The following is an 18,808-nucleotide window of genomic DNA, read 5'->3' as shown; positions in this document are numbered from 1 at the left end:
CCCCCCCCCGGGTCACTCAGACCACCATTGCAGACACGTCCCCCAAAAAGGAGTCCATGGCTTTAGAAAAAGCCTTGGAGGGCATTCTCGATGGCTTGAAAATGCTGTCCTGGTCTGAGATGGTGGGCCAGAGCAGCCGGGGGGAAACAGTGGCTAATTTCAGACACGCTGTTCTGCCTTTTCTGACCCCGGGGCCTACAGTTGAAATGAACAAGAACTTTAAAACAAACACACTACATACATAACGCGGGATCCACACAAACAAATTGGAGGCTCAAGACACTGCAAGTGAAGCGGCTTGACGTAAAGAGGCTGTAGCCCTCTCAGCTGCTGGACTGGGGCAGGACGCAGGTGCAGGCCACGGGCACCTTGATGTACTCCACCTCTAAGGTGAAGCCGGCAGCTTCCGCATTGTGCTTGCACGGTTTGCGGCGCAACACCATCATCTCTTGGAAGACGCGCACAGAGTTGAGGGAGGTGGTCTCCCGGCCCGTCTTGACATCGATACAACCTTTGCAGAGGCAGTGTGCGAAGGCCAGCCTGCGTGGGTAGCGGTCTTCGTCCACGTTGACTCTGTTGCAAGGCAAAAGACAGGTTAGGCCTTCAAAGTGTTTCCACATTGGTTAAAACGTTATCCCTCCAGTCCCCAAGATTCTTTGAGCAGAGATCATTCTTGCAAGGCAGCTGCGTCTACCCAAGTGCCTCCAGGACAATTACACCTGACGACTGGGTCATATTAAAACCTGTGAGGCCCTGAGCTATGTCAAGCTTTAAACCAAGTGTGTTATTCTAACTTTGAAATTCATTTTTCCCCCATTTAGAGACCCTAAACTTTTAGATCAAGATTGGTAGCCATGTTAGTCTGTCTGTAGCAATAGAGAGCAAGAGTTCAGTAGCACCTGTAAGACTCACAACATTTGTGGTAGGGTATGAGCTTTTGTGAGCCACAGCTCACGTCTGCAGATACAGCTACATTCTTCTTCCGATAGAGAGCTACATTCTAGCTGTATCTGAAGACGTGAGCTGTGGCTCATGAAAGCTCATACCCTACCGCAAATTTTGGGAGTCTTATAGGTGCCACTGGACTCTTGCTGTTTCCTAAACTTTTAGCTCACTTAGCTTGCACAGAAATCTAGGTCTGTTGACAGCCTCCTTTCCATCAAGCCAGACTGGAGCCCAAACCCATCAGAGTGGGTGGAACAAGGGTGGAAGGAATCTGGGGCCTTTGGAACAGATCGCCCCCAGGTAGTCATGTGTGGTGTGAGATTAGACCCCATGACTTTGGCTGGCTGCTGCTCTAGAGTTGGCCCATCTAGTCAGTTTGTCTCATTTCCGCTCTCCTTTTCTGTCCAGGGTGCTTACTCATAGCTCCAGGGCGAGATGGACCGCTCGTGGATCCCGCTGCGCTGCAGGTCTTGGAGCTGCAGAGATGGACATTTAGACTCCAGGTGCCTCCGCGGCCTCTGCGTCGTCTCCTTTTCCAGGTAGGGCACCAACTGCACCGCGGTGTGACGGTCCCACCGCCTGGTCCTGCTTAAGAACTCTGTGGGCACGTGCCCCTCCGGCACATCCTCTGGGTTGAAGCAGTGCTGGCGGCGGTGGTGGTGATGGCCATTTGACTGCTTGGCATCTGTCCAGGCAAGGAGGAGGAGAGGAAACAAGAGGAAGGACCTCTGGATGGGGCAAGGGGTGGGGGGGGAGAGAGCGGCATTGGGCATTAACAGAATGCAACTGAAGAGCAAACCTTGATTTCAGTTAACCAGAATGAGATGTAGCGAGCAGGATGCCTTGTTGAATTCATATGGCGTACCGGGCAGTGGTTAAGAAGAGTGCCAGAGGAAGATGGGAGAGACCCAGGTTCGAACCCCCACTCTGCAGTAGAAGCTTGCGGCCAGTCAATCACTGTGTCTGTCAGCCCACCCTGTCCCTCAGGCTTGTTGTGACAGGGAATGAAGGACTGAGGAACGATGCAAGTTGCTTTAAAATGCTGTTACATTTTAAGCTGGTCTAGGACCGTTTTAATAAAGATTGAGTAAATAATATGTACTGGAGTCATCGTCGTCCCCCACACTGCCTTTTAAAAAGTAATTTAACTTAATTGGTATCCAGAATATGAAATGTTATTTCCGCTTTGAGTTGAAAAGAAAGATGCCTTGAATGTTGGCAGGTTAATGGAAGTTGCAAAGGATGGCACGAGAAATCCCCTCCGTTTTGCTGGCTGTCTAATATTTACTGGGGCACGCGGGACCTTTCCACAAGCCCCATTTCATTTTCATTTCCCGCTTTTCAGACTTCGTTCTCCCTCTTCTACAGGGCGATCCCAGTTGGGGGGGGGGGGAGAGGAGCCTTTCCAGTTCCCACCTGAAACAGACTGGCTCCTGTTTAGGATTGCTTTCAGTTTTTATTTTATATAGACTAAACTTTAGTGGCAGGAGACCAGCTACCGAAAGAAAATCAGTATAGGACACACTAAACATGCACACAGCTTTATCCTCCCCTTATTCTGAACAGCCTTTCTCGACTTTGATTGGGATGGAATGTATCGCTGTAGGTATATTTAGGGTCTTGGCTTTGAAAACAGAACTCAAATATTGTATGAGGCAGATGAAAAGCAATGAACAAGTACGATTCTAAGCATAGTTACTTCAATGAAGTTCACAAGGTCATTTAGAGTTGCCCTGGAAGTCAGTTGATTAGCCATTAGACAGCCTGCCCTTGTTGTGTGTAAAGCAACATTACAAAATAAGAGAAGGAAACCTGACAACACTATATTAAAAAGGATGCCACATACATGAATAGTAAAGAGTCCAGTAGCACCTTTAAGACTAAACAATTTTATTGTAGAGCTTTTGAGAACCACAGCTCTCTTCGTCAGATGCATTGTCAAAAAGTTGGTTAGTCTTAAAGGTGCTACCGGACTCTCTACTATTTTGCAACTAGACTAACACGGTTAACTCCTCTGGATCTATGACCACACACAAGAAGGAGAGCTTCTTGGGGAAGCTATTATTGTTATTATTTACTTCATTTATACCCCAACTTTCTCGTTTGTCGCTCTCTATTTTGCATTCACAACAGCCCTGTGAGGTAGGTTAGGCTAAAAGGACGTGACTGGCCCGCAAGCTTCCATGGCAGGGTGGACATTTGAACATCACCCAGACAGTAGTCCAGCACTCTAACTGCTACATCACCCTGGCTCTCAAATAACAGTCACTCAACATGATAATACATAATATTGTTTAAAAGGAGAAAGAACGTTTTAAGCCTTTTCTTAGACAAGATAAAGTCAAGATGCAGATCAAGAATCAATCTAGTAGGTGGTTTTAAAAAAACTTGGATAAGTCTGATTGGAGTGGGGGGGGGGCGGAAACAGATTACTGCAGCTGGTCTCTTACCCCTGCAAAATTCATTCCCAAAACGGAGACCACAGTTAAAGCACCCTGCTGCCTTCAGCCAAGAGGAAAGGTAGGGTATAAATGTTTTAATAAATACATAAATGATCAGAAGCCAGACAAGATGCCTCACACCGTGTGGCTGAACTCAGCATACACTGAAATGCAACGCCCCCTTCTGCCCAGCCCTACCGTTGCTCCTCCTGGCTGTGCATTGCCCACTGCAGCCGGCAGCAGCTCGTCTCAGGCAGAGACGGTTTTGTCTGCCACTGGCTACCCAAGATCCTTTAATGGAAAAGCCTCCCAGGGATGGAAGCTGAGACTTTTCCGGCACGCAGAGCCATGTGCTTGACTGCAGTGCTACGGCCCCTCCCTGTAAATCCAAGCATGCACTGAGACACACCCCAAAGCTGTGTGGCGTGCATGCCTGTGTACACCTAGTGGCGCCTCAGCCCTGCTAAACTCGCGGTGCTGTCTGCCCGGCTGATTCTGCCTTGAGCAGCTGAGCCGGCAGATTGGAACCATCCCAACATGATACTCCAGCATTTCCGTCGGCCACCTGGAGGTGGCAGAGGCGGCACCCTTACCATTCTGGCTGATTCGGCTGTGGTTGTAGGAAGCCAATAGGTGAGGATGCTGGCTGGCTTTTCCAAGAGTGCTTCTTGTCCTGCTCTTGGGGTGGCTGCCCTGGGGGGCGGGTGATAGCCAGGTGCAATGACAGGTGATCTGAAGCCAGCTTTGCACCTGTCTCCATTTATATGCACCGGGGAGAGAGATGTTACACACCTGGAAACTCCAGCTCCTCTTCCCTCCTCCCCTTTGGGGAAATAGTTGAGTCTACTCACTTCCTCCTCCCTTCCTGAGCAGGGGCAGCTGATTTTAATAACCTGGTTCTTTATTCTGCAATCCCCATGCATTCATGAAATAGTTCTGTTGCGACAATTACCAACACCCCTGCTAACATTTATTTAATGCCAAGGGATTGTCTGTTGGGCACAGGGATCTATTTCAACCTTTCTGCCCTGGTTGACTTTATATTAGGACTGCCTGTTATCGATATTCAAACTGCTGCTTGCTAGATTTGAGAGTTTACATCACTGGTTGGGGTGCGGGTGGCCCTTTAGCCCAAGCAATCATGTTGCATTAGGGCATCCATTGCTGGGTGGTGAGATGTGGGGCAAGTTAAGTGAGGAGATACCGCAGGTGTAATCCAACTGTACCCCTCATCAGAGGATGAATAATGTTTATTTAACTAGAATGACACCCCCCCCCCACACACACCCAATTAAAGGCTATGTACTGTTTATTTAAATAGAATGAAACCCAAGCTACCTAATTTGGGTTAGGATTTCGCTGCAGGGGGAAATGATTTCTTCCACTGGGCCAACTTAACTTTGGTTTGACAGTATGCAGGCTACCGGTGGTGGAGAGTGCTCTCAAGGCATAGTTGACTTACAGAGACTAACAAGTGGTTTGCCACTGCCTGCCTCTGCAGCCCTGGTCTTCATTGGAGGTCTCCCTTCCAATTACTAACCAAGGCCGATCCTGCTTAGCTTCTGAGATCTGATAAGATCAGGCTCACCTGGGCTATCCAGGTCAGGGCATGCTGGCTACTGAGTTCTACAGAATTCCTCATAAAAATTCAATCACATACACAAACTCTGAGAAAAAAGGGGAACTACATTACATCTGGTCTGTATGCTGCAAGTCTGACTGCCTTTCCATTCCCTCAGATGAATGGTTCTGTGAAACACCAAAGCCTACATACCTCACATCCAATAAAGTATATTTTTTCATTTCCCCCTTTTGTCCTCGTTTCTAGATTCCAGTTGGGAACAACGGCCTTCATCAGTCCTCAGCTTCCCACCCCACCCCCCACCCCACCCCCAACATCTTCATTGGTTCCTTCTTTCATTTTTTTCTTGAATTATCCAAGGGGTTAAGGCTGTTAAGAACAAGTGTTCTAAAAGATTTTAAATTGCAGGTATTGAGCTAATACAATTCCTTCCCCACTGAATTGTGGTTCAGATACAAAGCTGTTGTATAGTTGCAAAAGATGCTCGAGTTCAGGGGGTGTTTGTACTTGTCTTGCATTTATGAATGGTTATCACAGACCATACACCATAAGCAGAGTTTTCAACCTCTTGTGCACAATGTACTTTTCATTGGCGGGAATTCCCATGCTCACCTGTGAGTCCTCAACAAGGGGTTGAATGAATGCATATGTGAACTGTCTTGCTGCACCTACCAGATTAAGGATTTCTTTATTTACTGAAATCAGCTCTCTTAGAATGTGATACACGGATTTTAATCAGGAGGCTAATCTTTCTTGCTATTTGTGACATTGACAATGGAGTGAAATGTGAGTGAACGTTAAGCGGAAGACATGAATACTGGGAAGTCCTATTGCACACACACAAAAGTTAGTACTTCTCATTTACATTTTGGTATATATTTATTTTCTTGCCTCGAAGGTTTCGAATCTAAAAGACAGAACCAATCCAGAGTTCTTGAAAGTCAGTGAAGCTTCTTTCCCATTAAATGCTCTCAGAACCAGGTTTTAAGCCTGCAACTAATTCATGTGTGGGTCTAACTCGGCAGTAAGTGGATCACCGGGGTCATATTCTTCGGCCGATACACAGGGGAAAGGTGAAGAGGGCAGGTGTTGCTGAAAGCGGATTCAGCTTGGCTGTAAAAGGGTCACCAATCCTTCCACTAGCCCTCTACCCAGGTAGCCTTCAGCCACTCGCTTGAGGATTGTTTCTTTGCCTTCTAACAACTGTTCAGGAAGGAGAACAGGCGCCTTCTCCCAGCACTGTTACGATCTGGGGAAGGAACTGCTGAGTCACTGTGGGACCCCCTCCTCCTTCCGTCTCCCTGGTAAAGCCTTCTGTCTTGGTGACTCTCACTGTGTCCCCTGGCAGTGAACGTCCCAAAGCAACTAAGCGAAGAAGTATCGCCTTTGGTCTGTCCTGAATCCCTCCTGATCAACTTCACTGGGTTCCTCCTTTACTGCTATTATGGGGGGAAATCTCTCTCTAGCCACTTTTTCCAGCCCATGCATAATTATATCAATCTCTCTGATGTCTCCCCTCAGTTGTATCTTTTTCTAAATTGGAACGTCCTCACCGGAAAGGGGCTCCAACCTGTCTGCTTCGGCACTTCCTCCAGCTTTTTGAGATACGGCAACCAGAACAATGCACAGGATTCGAAATGAGGCCGCACCACAGCTCTGCACAAGGACATTACAATTCGGCCCATTTTATTTTCAGTTCTTTCCCTAATAATCTTCAGCATGGAGGTTGCCTTTTTTTTCACTGCTGCCACACACTGCCAACATTTTCATGACGTTTGCCACTACAACTGCATGATTTCTTTCAGTCTCAGCCAGTCCGGACTCCATCAGCTCCTACGTAACACTGGCTCTTTCGTCCCAATATGCCTCTCCTTACTTAACCATGCCGAACATAGTTGGAGCACTCACCCCGTTGAGAAAGATCCTCCCAGAGGTCTTCACAATCTGCCTTGATTTTCACCTTCCTGAATATTTTGGTATCATCAGCAAACTCGGCCTCTACACTGCTCCGCCCGCCCTGCCAGATCATAGAATCATAGAGTTGGAAGGGACCTCTAGGGTCATTTAGTCCAACCCCCCGCACAATGCAGGAAATTCACAACTACCTCCCCCTCACACTCCCAGTGATCCTTGCTCCATGCCCAGAAGATGGCAAAACACCTCCAGGATCCCTGGCCAGACTGGCCCAGAGAAAATTGCTTCCTGACCCCAAAGTGGTGACTGGCATTACCCTGGGCGTGTAAGAAGGGGCCACGAGAACTAAGCCCTGATGGAACCCTTCCTGCCCTCCCTCTCATGGTTCACAGGCTCAGCACTGCTGTCAGATGGCCATCTAGCCTCTGCTTAAAAACCTCCAACGGGAGAGCCCACCACCTCCCGAGGAAGCCTGTTCCACTGAGGGACCGCTCTGTCACGTCATTTATGAACAAAGTAAATAATACTAGTTCCTGGGCTGATCCTTCTGGAACCCCACCCCTTTATTGTCAGAACTGCCCATGTCTCCCAGCTCTCTGCTTCCAGATGTTCCACAAGAAGGTCTGCCTTCTTATCTCATGAGTGCTAAGTTAACTCACTGAGGGATGCTGCCTTTCAGACCGTCCAAACATACAACCGCCAGGCAGGTCCCCTCTGAATATGGGCGCTGGGGAGGCTTTGCCCCTTTCTACTCTGCCTCTAGGCCTTCCGGGAGCATCTGGTTGACCGCTGCGGGAAGACCGGAGGGACTTCCAGTCATATCCCGCCTGTTGCTCTAATGAGCCTTTGCCGGGCTCCCTGGCTGCTTGAGCATGTTACAGGGGCGACTTACTTCTCTGAGGCCCACCACTCTCCATGCATGCCTTGGGCACCTGCGCATGTGGGCTTTTCTATACAGAATTATGTTTCTCAAGCCCATGTGGAGGGATGACTCGGGGGAAGAGGCGTAGCGAAGACAGAATTCATAGAGAAAGGAACGTCTTGGGTCCATGTGGTGGAGGGCTGGCATTTATCAGAGGCACCAGGGCTCCAGCGGCTGCAAAGCTCACTGGCTGACCTGGGGATCATTTTCTTTCCTAACCTTGCCTGCCCCACAGGACAGTTGTTGTTGGAGGATAAAACAAGGAGATGGGATGCACTCGGCTTCTTGGAGAATGAGCAGATGGGGCATGAAATGCGAAGGGAGCACTGCGGGAAGCGTGAGCGTTATTTCTGACGTGCAAGTACCAGAAAAGTGTCTTGCGAACAGGCCGGAAGCCACAGGGCATGCCAGGGCCGAAGGAGTCATTTCTGGAACATGGCAGCACTCGGGCAACGGGAGGTCCTGTGAGTGCCCCACCGGTGCCAGAAAGCTGCGTGGTGGCTTGGCGGGGAGGGAGGAGCAGGCGTGTGGATTTGGGCCGGCGGCTTCCTTGGCCCCTCCCCTGGGGCTCCCTGGAAGCAGCTCGTTGCCACCCCGCGGCTGCTGGAGCCCCAGTAACGGGCCGCTGGCCGCGCGTCAGGAGCGATGCCGCAGGCGCGCCACAGCAACCGCGCAAGGGGTTAATGGTTCTGCTGTGATGTTGAAATTGGGTGAAAAGTCAGCCCGAGCGGGAGATGAACTTTTTAGGTCACGGGATCCTTGGAAACCGGCCCTACAAGGAGCCGCGGCTCTGGCAGCGCTGTGCGTGTGTCACTCATTCACCGGGTGCATCACATGCTCCGACCTGCCCAGAGCAGGGAAAACCCCTCCACGTGGCTGGTAGCGTCACAGCACCCAATTCCATCACAGTGCAGGAGGAAGAAAAAATTGCCAAACTCCAGGGATCTTGAATCAGGGACTGAGCTACAAGTTAGGTGCCCAGTTCGTATTTCACCTCTGCCACCAACTTTCCCAAGGAAAGCCACTCTCGCCCAGCTTCTGGCGCCCTGATGCAATAGGAGAAGCAGAAGACGGGCCCAGCTTCCAGGGATTTTTTCAAGGCTGCCTGCCACATTGTGGTGTACTCTGAACTCTGGAAGTGCTGTTTAAATGGGAAGTCTTACTCATTCTCTCCATGGCTCCCATTCTTCCTGCAATGAACTCAGAATGGTGTACGTGGTTCCGTTCACTTCTGTTTTATCCTCACAACCCTGCGAGGTAGGTTGGGCTGAGAGGGAGTGATTGGCTCAGGGTGTGACACTGGAGCGTGAGGATTCACCTTTAGAAGGCCCTTTCCCTTGAGGCTTACATGACACTTACTGGGCTGGTTTTTTAGGTCCAAATATTTCTTTTTTTCCAGCTCTGGTCCAGCACTTAAGCGCAGGATTTCATATATCTTTCTACATAATCAGGAGTTTTAAAGCAAACAAAAATCCATATATCTCTAGGAAGATATATTTGCTTTTCAGTTTGAAGACCTGCCCATTTCAACAGAAGAGATCAAAGACAGTGCAGACGAGACTTCAAGACTGTGTGCAATATTATTAATAACACTACAATGTGGTGTAGTGGTTAGGAGCAGCAGGACTCTAATCTGGAGAGCCAGGTTTGATTCCCCACTCCTCCCCTTGAAGCCAGCTGGGCGACCTTGGGGCAGTCGCAGCTCTCTCAGAGCTCTCTCAGCCCCACCCACCTCGCAGGGTGTTTGTTGTGGGGATAATAATGACATACGTTGTAAACCACTCTGAGTGGGCGTTAAGTTGTCCTAAAGGGCGGCATATAAATTGAATGTTATTACGTTTAACATCCATGCTAGAATGTAGACACGGAATGTCAATATATGTCCATCTTTGGAGCCTGCGTGCCCAGAAGCCTGCCTAGGCACATGAGCACATCAGAAAAGCCGTGCTGCATCAGACCAGTAGCCCAGCTAGCGCACCATCCTGTTTTCAGTCCTGGCCCCAGCCTGGTGGGATGCTCTGTCTAATGAGACCAGGGCCCGGCAGGATTTGTTCTCTTTCCACCGGGTCTGTAAGACGGAGCTGTTCCGCCAGGCGTATGGTTGACGCTAGGTGGAGCCTCCCCCCCTATCTGGTTGCGTGTGGGCTGTGCCCTCCCCACTGGTGACATCTCCATCTGTTGAATATTTCCAAATGCTCTGGTGCTGACTAAAGGGTTATGCCGCTGTGTGATGTTTTTAATTTATGGTTTTAAATGCTATCTGATGTAATTTTAACTTTGCGTGCAAATTGTGATCCGCCCTGAGCCTGCTGGCGTGGGGAGGGCGGAGTATAAATCTAATAAATCAAAATTAAATTTTATACAACTGGGGCACAGTAGCCAAAGCTTCCTGCCTGCTGTTGCCCCCCAGTGCTGGTATACTGCTCCTAGATAGGGAGGTTCCATAATGGGCACGTCCTCCATGAATTTAAAACCAACCAAGCTGGTGGCTTTCACCACATCCTGTGGAAGCAAATTGCGCAAAATCTTTCACTAATGATGGACGGTGCAAAAAGAATGGTAGCTTCACATATACACTGATGGGATCTGAACGGGTTCGTGATCAACTAGGAATGAGATCGCCATGGCTGAGTCAAGGGAAACGTTGACTTGCGGTGTGGCAGTTGCAAAAAAGGGCTCATTGTGTGCCCTCTGTGATAGGGCTTGTTGAATGGAAAACCAGAGTTGTCATACTGCCAGTTTAATGATTTGTAACTGTGTGTTGCCATGTCTCAAGAAGGCTGCTGTAGCACTAGAAAAGGTATGAAAAAAGGGCAACAAAAACCTCAAGGAGTGGAAATATCCTACAGAGCTTCCTCAGATCTCACGAAAGTGGCTATTGAAATAAATGTTCGTCTTTAAGGTGCCCGCAAAATGGTGTATTATTTTGCTATAATAGACTAACTAACACAGCTACTCGTTTCCAGACTCTTCAGTTTAGAAAAAAGACCATTAAGAGGAGACGGGGTTTGTAGAATTATGCACGAGGTGGAGAAAGTGGCTAGAGAACTTATTCCCCCCCTCCCCTAATCGTAGCACTCTGAGGCACCCAGTAAAGTCGACAGGCGACAGATTCAGAACAGATGAAAGGAAGGACCTCTTCACTCAGAGACTAACTTGTGGAACTCACTGACACAAGATAGATAGCCTCAGCTTCAAAAGAGGGAGGAGGCGTAGACACATTCAAAAAAGAGTTCCCTCGGTGTCCGTGAGCCTTGAGGACTATAAATGCCCCTCCCTGTTTAAAAGCTGTAACCCTTTGAATGCCAGTTGGTGGGGGGGGGAGAACAACAGTGGGGGTACCTTTGATCTCTATGCCCCTGGTTTTGAGCCTTCTGGGACATACTTTGTCCACCTTGGAAAACAGGCCCAGTGGTCTAATCCAACAGAATTACTCTTTTGGTGTTCTTATGTATAGTGGTTTGCTTTCCCCATCCACAGAGGTCATGCTGCGATGAGACTTGAACTCGCCACCTCTCTGGTCGTGGCCTTCTTTTAGCCCCTCTCACACCAGCTCTCTAGCATTTGTGCTGGCCTCCAAAGACACCAATAAGGGAGCAGGATCGGGCCTCCTGCTTTATGTCCTGCTTAAGAAAAACTTGCCTATGCAGTGCAGAAAAAGGCCTGTTGCAGTTTTTCGTGATGTAACTGTATGTCCATTTAGTCAGTTGGCTAAGCCACCTCAAAGTCTTGAGTATCCTACTTACAGTTTAGAAAATTATACATCACTTTTTGTACCAATCTCCCTTTAAAATTATTTATTTACATGATTTCTACTCTACCTTCTCACCAAGAAGGCAGATTACAGAGGGTGAGTTAGTACAATAGTTTCTACAGCAGAACTAATGAACATGCTTATTGTGAATAATGATTATAAATTCTATCCAGAGAGCACTCTGGTATCAGCCAGATGGCAAACAGTTGGATGGAATGCAGTAAAGTTCCCTTGGCAATGGCATGAAATTAAAAAAAAAGAGCATAAAAAACTAAGCTATGAATTTTTGGGACAAGGAGGAAAGTAAACATGAAAGGGGACTGAACAGGAGATGCCATCAGAAGGAGTCCAGAGCCAGACATTTGGAGGTGGTCGACCTATGAATGTGCATGTCTGGTGCTCACCAGATGCAGAAAGCAACAGGCCAAAGTGGTCAGATAAGCCTTGTGGTATAGCCCTCTTATGATTACACCATAGGGTTGCCTGTTCCAGGTTGGGAAATTCCTGGAAGGTTTGGGGGGTGGGGGTGGAGCCCGAGGGTGGGTGTGATTTGGGAAGGGGAGGAGCCTCAGGGGTTATAATGCTGTAGAGTCCACCCTCCAAAGCAGCCGTTTTCTCCAGGGGAACTGATCTCTCTTACCTGGGGATCAGTTGTAATTCTGGAAGACCTCCAGCCCCCACCTGGAGGCTGTCAGCTCTACTCTAGAATGCAGGCCACCCTCACCACCCCTGCTTCCTTCCTCCCTCGTCGTGTGAATTCCCTGGACACAGAAATCTGGCATAGCAGAGTGGGGGGGAGGCCAAAACCCAGCTCACCCCCCCAGTTAATTATCCACAGGCAGCAATCTTTTAACTGGGGGTGGGGGGGACAGAGTGACCAACCAACTACATCCTACCTTATCATCAAACTGCCCCAGTGCTATGCAGTGCATTGAGTCCGGTTTGCTTGCTGCTCAGGTGCAGAAGCCTGATCTCGCTGGTTGCCAGGATGGTGGCTAGCGTGGGACGCCTTTATCTATCTAACACTTTTAAAACCCTACCTTTCTACACCCAATTCCATGAAAATGGTGCAAAATGCCACACCATAAACCCCAGAATCCCTAAACTGCCAGGGCCTATCAGTCACCCTATTAAAAAGCCCTGATGCACACAATGCCTTTCACCACTTCCTAAGCCCTGGGATAGGCCCTTTGGAGAGCCTGACGGACTGGGCTAGTTCACAGACAGGAGGAGGGCGGGTTCCACGTGTGCAAAATTCGAGTCCAGTAGGGCCTCAAAGAGCAGCAAGCGTTTCCAGGGTATAAGGACCGTGGGGGGAGGGTATAAAGACCTCTAGGTAAGAACTGTGGCTGAGCATCCCCCCGCCCGGCTTTGCCAAGGCAAGTTCAGTGGGGGCTTGGCTAAAGGGCTCTTGGATTTTTGCTTGCAGTTCCCAGCCCGTGGCATTACTGTGATGAGCTCCTGGAACTACGTAGCACCAGCACGGGGGAGAGGGATGCCCCATCATATCAGTGACACACAAGGAGTTTCTTAAGGGCCTATTGCTTTCGGTCTGATTAAATTATTCAGGGAGGGGGTATATTTTCATATGGAAGCTGCTGCAGGACAAAGCAGAAGGAAAAAAAGCAAGGCATATACGCCTAAACGAATGCAGTGAGAAATAGGCTATCTAAGAGGGAGGGGTCCAACCGGCCAGGAGACACGATGCGCCTTCAGTCCCAGTTAGCATTATTTGCTCAAGGAGGGGGATCTGGCAGACTGAACACCAAAGTCCATGGACTTCCTGACAGGATGGATGGGTTGGTAGGTTGGGGGGTTTACCCACGGGGCAAACTTGTAAGGGTGAACCCATCTGCGGGACCACTCACTGTGCCAGCACTTGCTGTCTGCTTGCTGTGTGGGCTGTGTTGTGCTTTACCATTAGCGCACCCCCTCCCCCTGTACCCCTCTAGTCTGGCTTTCGTCCCGTAAAAGGAAATTGCATGGTTCAGCAGGCTCCATTGGCTGATTTGGTAGGCAGCCTTGCTCCTCTGCACATGCTTCCAGTGCCTACGTTTAAAATTATTCTTAAGAGTACCACAAACTTAAGTGTCTTTTGGTCATTTCTTAAAAAAACAAGAAAGTTAAATGAGTGAATGGGAGTAAGATAAAGCAGGCTCACCACGTTACAGGTGTTAACCAATCAGGGCTGTGCACAGCTGGCGCCTACCGGGAGCCCTGATTTGTGCACATGGCGAGGAGCGTGTGTTTGAAAGCAACATAGGGAATGCACTTCTAATGGATGAAGCACGCAGATATTGTGATGTGGGTGTGGCCAGCCCAGTGAGAGGCAGCATGGTGGTGTGGTTAGAGCAGCGTGTCCCAACTTTTTTTTTCCCATGGAGGAATCGTGAAGTCAGTTTTTCAAATCCTGAGGAACCCCTACCAATGAAAAAGTTTACAGGCCAGAAAAAGTTGATGGCAGGGAACACAATTCAGTGTCTGCTAATTTATTGGCCAAAATTTTTAAGAGCTGCTCTCTCTCCCCCCTCTCTCGTATCAGCTTACATAACCTTAATAACTGTGGTATTTTTTAGGATTTTTAGAAGTTTTCATGGTATCTCAATTTTTTAAATTTATTTTCTTCACGATTTCCCATGGAACTCTTGACCATATCCTGAGAAAACCCAGGTTTCCATGGAACCCTGGTTGGTTAGAGGGGCAGATTAGGCTCTGGGCAACTAGGTTCAAATCCCCTCTGCCACAGAAGCTTCTTGACAATCTTAGGCCAACCCCACCCCATCGGCCTAACCTGCTTCACAGGGTCGCTGTAAGGTTAGCAGAGTCCAGTAGTACCTTTAAGACTAACCAACTTTATTGTAGCATAAGAGAGCTGTGGTTCTCGAAAGCTGACGCTGCATCTGACAAAGAGAGCTGTGGTTCGCGAAAGCTGATGATGCATCTGATGAGAGCTGTGGTTCACGAAAGGTGACGATGCATCTGACGAAGAGAGCTGTGGTTTTCAAAAGCTTATGCTACAATAAAGTTGGTTAGTCTTAAAGGTGCTACTGGACTCTCTGCTATTTTGCTACTGCAGGCTAACACGGCTAACTCCTCTGGAGCTGTAAGGATAAATGGAGGAGAATGCTGTCGCCACTGGGTAGAAAAGCGGGCAATAAATGAAGTATATAAAGTAGATGGCCCTTGTAGGCAAGACCTTCCAGCTGTAGAATTCTACATTTTCAATTTTTCAATGGGTTGTCTGTTTAGTCAGTGTTGCTGCTCTGCTTTTAGAACTGGGAAGTTTGCATTTTTAAACGTGACAATCTGCCTGGCTCTCCTGTGCTTGACAGACATCAGGCTAACAAGCAACTCGCCCAAAGGATAAAATATGGCACAGGTGATGGGAAGTGCCTTTGAGGAGAGTTATTCTGGTCGAATATGTGTAAATGTGGGAGCTGCTTCGAAGAGAGATTATTTTTAAGGCTATCCAAGGCAGGGACTAGTTCAGAATTCCAGAGAAACCCCTGCCCCCGTCCTCCTTGAAGTCCCGGTGTGCCAAGGGCCTTTGATGCCAAGTGGCACTTGGGTTCCAAGTGGCACTGCAGGTGCACTTTCCAGGGGTCAGGTTTTTCCACAGCACAAGTGCTGAAGCCGGCCTGGTTGCACGCCCCCCGGCTTCCTCTGAAGAGCCGCTCCAGTGCTGTTGTGGGTCTCCCACCCTGGCACGTCACAGGGTAGCAAATTTCTTACTGGCCAAAATTTCATCTGAAAGGCCCAGCACTCTTACATCCCATCTAGTCTGTCTCCCAGCCAGCTTTTTGCAAGGCCCAGCTCCTTTTAAAATCCAGCTTCTAACACTCTCTTCCGTCTCACTTCAACATGAAACAAGCTGCCACACTGATGAGTCTCTTAGCTCTCCTCCCTTGGCTGGCTCTGCCTTCTCCCAGGAGAGCCACACATGGCAGGACGCTGGGCACACAGGCTGCCATGTGCTTTTTGGCAAGCCCCACCAAGGCACATCACAGCGGGCTGGGAAGTGGCCATCTCCACAAGTGTCACAGGTGCTGGGAGCCAATCAGATCTTGACAAAGGCCACACCCCTCTTATCTAAGGGCCCGCCAGGTGACCTCACCCACTCCATCCCTCTTCTGCAGCAGGGGCATTCTTCCAGGGCTGTGCTCGGTACACCTGAAGCAAAGGCTAGAAATCCCAAATTAGGCAAGAACGGACAGGTTCAGGCTGGCCGACACCTTTCCCTGCAGCGTCGGTTTCTGAGATCACATCCTTCTTGAGGCCTCCAGTTCCAAGGCAGTGGAGCGGTGGCTGAATTTATTTAAAAATGGCTGGAAGAGATGATGCTCCATGGAGCCTAGCTACCTGCCTCCCCTCTCCCCATGCCATTAACAGACATCCAACAGATGCATCTTGGCCCTTTACTGCGCTCTTAGGATAGGGGGGAAATCTGCTCCCTGTTGGATTTCTGCCTCATCTTTTCTCATGCTGGCCCCAGCCAAAAGGAAAGGAAACTGCCAGAGCTGTGCGAGTGCCTGTGGCACTCACCTTCTGCCCAGGGAAACAGCAAGGGATGCAACATCTGCCGCCGCCACCTGCGCTGCTAACAGGCAGGCTTTGGGAGGCATGCAAAGCTCAGCTGCTGCAACTGGTGGAGCCATGCAGTGGCAGGGCAAGTCTGGGATAAGCCACAGGGATGCCTTCTCTCACAGCTACCCAAGCAGCCACTTTGGTCACTTGTGCAGTGAAGCAGCCCTCCTTATTCCCCACTGAAAAGAGAGTGCGCGAACTCTAGCGGGCAGAGGAGGATCACAGGGCAAATGCCTACCTAGGCGGCAGTAATCTCTCTCAACAACTGCTGCTGCTGCTGCCTGTAGCCTTCTAGCAGGGTGATTTAGATTGCTTGTCAAAAGGAAAAGCCACCACCAAGAGAATACAAAGATATACAGCTGGTGCCACATTGCAGAATATAAAACATCCTTTAAAAAAAAAAACAAGCAGCTCAACTCTCCTACCTTTCAGGAGAGCAAATTCCCAGTCCTCACAACATGCAAAGGATTATTGAGGAACTGCATCTGACTCCCCCTGCCCTGCCCCCCTCACCTCTGCTCTTGCCTCCAGCTGATCAAGTTTAACTGGACATTTCCACCTTTAGCGTTAAGCACATGGCGAGCTGTCGGCTGGCTTGTATTTCAGTTTTCCTCAAGGGCAGAATGCCCGGCCACTTGCTGCCACTACCAACAGATACCTCCCTAGGTATCACTTGTTTTGCCATGAAGAAAAATCACACATAGACCATGCACATGACTCCTTGGATCAGTTTGACCGAGTTGAGCCCCCCTAAGTCCCCTCCTCTCTCCATTCATACATATTGGGTTGGTTTTTAAACACACACACAAATCTACATCCAGGATCTTCTAAGACAACAGAGTGCTTGCCCTTTTACACTCTTCCAGTTGTCGGACAGGGGAGGGAGCAACTAAAAACCAATAGTAGAGTCCAGTCCAGTAGAGTCCAGTCCAGTAGAGTCCATTAAGACTAATCAACTTTATTGTAGCATAAGGTTTTGAGAACCACAGCTGTCAGATGCATCTGTGGTTCTCGAAAGCTTAGTAAAGTTGGTTAGTCTTAAAGATGCAACTAGACTCGTTACTGTTTTGCAACTACAGACTAACACGGCTAACTCCTCTGGATCTAAAAACCAATAGGGCTGTAGCCACAGAGCAAACAGCCAGTCTTCTTTGCAAAATCTGGCAACCTGTAGAAAATGACTAGCTGTTCTGAAGCTGAGCCTCAACAGAGACGCATTCTGGCCGGTACCATTTTGGAATAGACGGAAACTCTTCATTTTTTGCCCCTTCCCTGCCCCATCTGAATTTTCAGGCATGGAAATGTAAGTATTTCTTATTTTACATATCACACCAGAGAGATTTATCACAGAGACCTGTGAATTCTCAGCAGGCCAAAAACCCACCGCTAAAGTTAAATGGCAAAAGGTAGAAGTTACCGGGCACCTCAAGGCAGAGCTTGGGACAGGAACAGAAAAGGCCAAAGAGAAGGAACTGTTTATCAAAATACTTTATTTTCAGTGTAACCCCTCAAAAAAATGGCCCTCCTTATTAGACACACATCCCAACAATACCTTTGCCTTTTCTTTTAAATCAACTAAAACAATCTTTTGCTTAAAATAAAAGACACATGGGACCTTCCAACCAGACTTCCATTGCAGGATCTCTACGTAATTGATTTAGTTCCTGGTAGGGACGAGGTGGAGGGGGTAGGCAGAGAGACAACTTGGGGAGGGGGCACGCTTCCAGCAGGCGACGGTGGCTTTAGGCTCTCTCCTTACACAGTTATGTAGAACTGCATTGCTGAAGACACCCCACACACACCAGAGCTAACTAAGGAATACGGCTCAGAGCTAGCGGAGAGGAAGGCAAGGCAGGGCGGGAGAGGGGCACCCGGCAGGGCTGCTGTTTGGAGTCTGCTGTGCTGGACGCCCATGGAAAACATCAAGGGGGCTGGCTGCCTCTGCCAAGGTGCCCGCAATGCCTGGGTGGGAAGGAAGACTGAGGGAGCCGCCTCAGATCCAGAAGGTGGTGGGATTTGTAGCTGACAAACTTCTTTTTTCCCCCACTTTTCAATTTTTAAAAAGGATCACAGCCAAAAAAACAAAAAAACAAAACAGAACTGCAGAATCCGAAGTGGCTGCTTGTACACTATTTATAAAAACAGAGAGCAGTCTCTAATCCAGGGTAGGCTGCAGCAGCCTATGCTTTCCCGGGGATCTTGGCCCGCTTGCGGGCAATGGCATCTTCCACGGCCTTCAGCTGCTTCAGAAGTTCCTCCCGCCGGGATAATGTGCTGGACTTGCCCGATTTTGCAGTAGCAGCTGGGGGGGCAGCCTCAGCCCCCTTGCCCGGGATGCTTGTGACTTTGCTGGAGCTCTTGGACTGGGGAGATGGCGGACGCTTCCTAGGGCAGAAAAAAGCACACGGCGGTGAGACGCAGAAGGGCTGGAAGCGCACAGAGGTAGCTCCAGAGTTAAGCAAGGAAAAGTCTGCGACAGCTGAGCTGTTTACCACTTCTGCTCTAAAAGTCTTATTCCTGCCTTTGCTATGAGGCTACGGTAGGAATTCAACGTGTACAGCATAGCATTTATTCCAAGAAATCTGGCATTCCAGCAGGAAATCACCCACTCATTTTAAATGGCATGTGCCTATTCCCAAGAGAGTTTTGAGAAAAACCAGTCTCTA

At 49.0% G+C, this 18,808-nt stretch overlaps 2 protein-coding genes across 6 annotated transcripts in view; both read right to left on the bottom strand.

Annotated features, from left to right (window-relative positions):
* Positions 1-271: 271 nt before the first annotated feature.
* Positions 272-16,213, bottom strand: IL17C (interleukin 17C). Its single transcript, XM_055000276.1, has 4 exons — positions 16,101-16,213; positions 15,673-15,728; positions 1,363-1,630; positions 272-573 (listed from the first exon to the last, which is right to left on the bottom strand). Exons 1-4 carry the CDS (start codon positions 16,211-16,213, stop codon positions 324-326), a joined length of 687 nt encoding a protein of 228 aa, XP_054856251.1. The 3' UTR covers positions 272-323.
* A 1,402-nt stretch (positions 16,214-17,615) lies between these two features.
* Positions 17,616-18,808, bottom strand: part of ZC3H18 (zinc finger CCCH-type containing 18) — a 48,828-nt gene continuing 47,635 nt past the window's right edge. For all 5 annotated transcript variants that reach the window (XM_055000693.1, XM_055000696.1, XM_055000697.1 and 2 more), the window contains exon 19: positions 17,616-18,527. In XM_055000693.1, the coding sequence (XP_054856668.1) occupies positions 18,323-18,527 (205 nt within the window). In that variant the 3' untranslated portion in view covers positions 17,616-18,322. The remainder of the gene's footprint in view (positions 18,528-18,808) is intronic.

The sequence above is a fragment of the Eublepharis macularius genome, chromosome 16, assembly GCF_028583425.1.
Source record: "Eublepharis macularius isolate TG4126 chromosome 16, MPM_Emac_v1.0, whole genome shotgun sequence".
Classification (NCBI taxonomy): domain Eukaryota; kingdom Metazoa; phylum Chordata; class Lepidosauria; order Squamata; family Eublepharidae; genus Eublepharis; species Eublepharis macularius.
This window is presented reverse-complemented; position numbering and strand designations above follow the sequence as displayed.

What these genes read in the sequence shown, in the direction of transcription:
- IL17C (XM_055000276.1), bottom strand. Translation starts at nt 16,213, where the DNA reads ATGGCTCCACCAGTTGCAGCAGCTGAGCTTTGCATGCCTCCCAAAGCC. An exon ending in GCTGTTTCCCTGGGCAGAAG is followed by an intron (nt 15,729 to 16,100) that starts GTGAGTGCCACA and finishes CCTTTGCTTCAG; the next exon opens with GTGTACCGAGCACAGCCCTG. An exon ending in ATCTCGCCCTGGAGCTATGA is followed by an intron (nt 574 to 1,362) that starts GTAAGCACCCTG and finishes GCCTTGCAACAG; the next exon opens with AGTCAACGTGGACGAAGACC.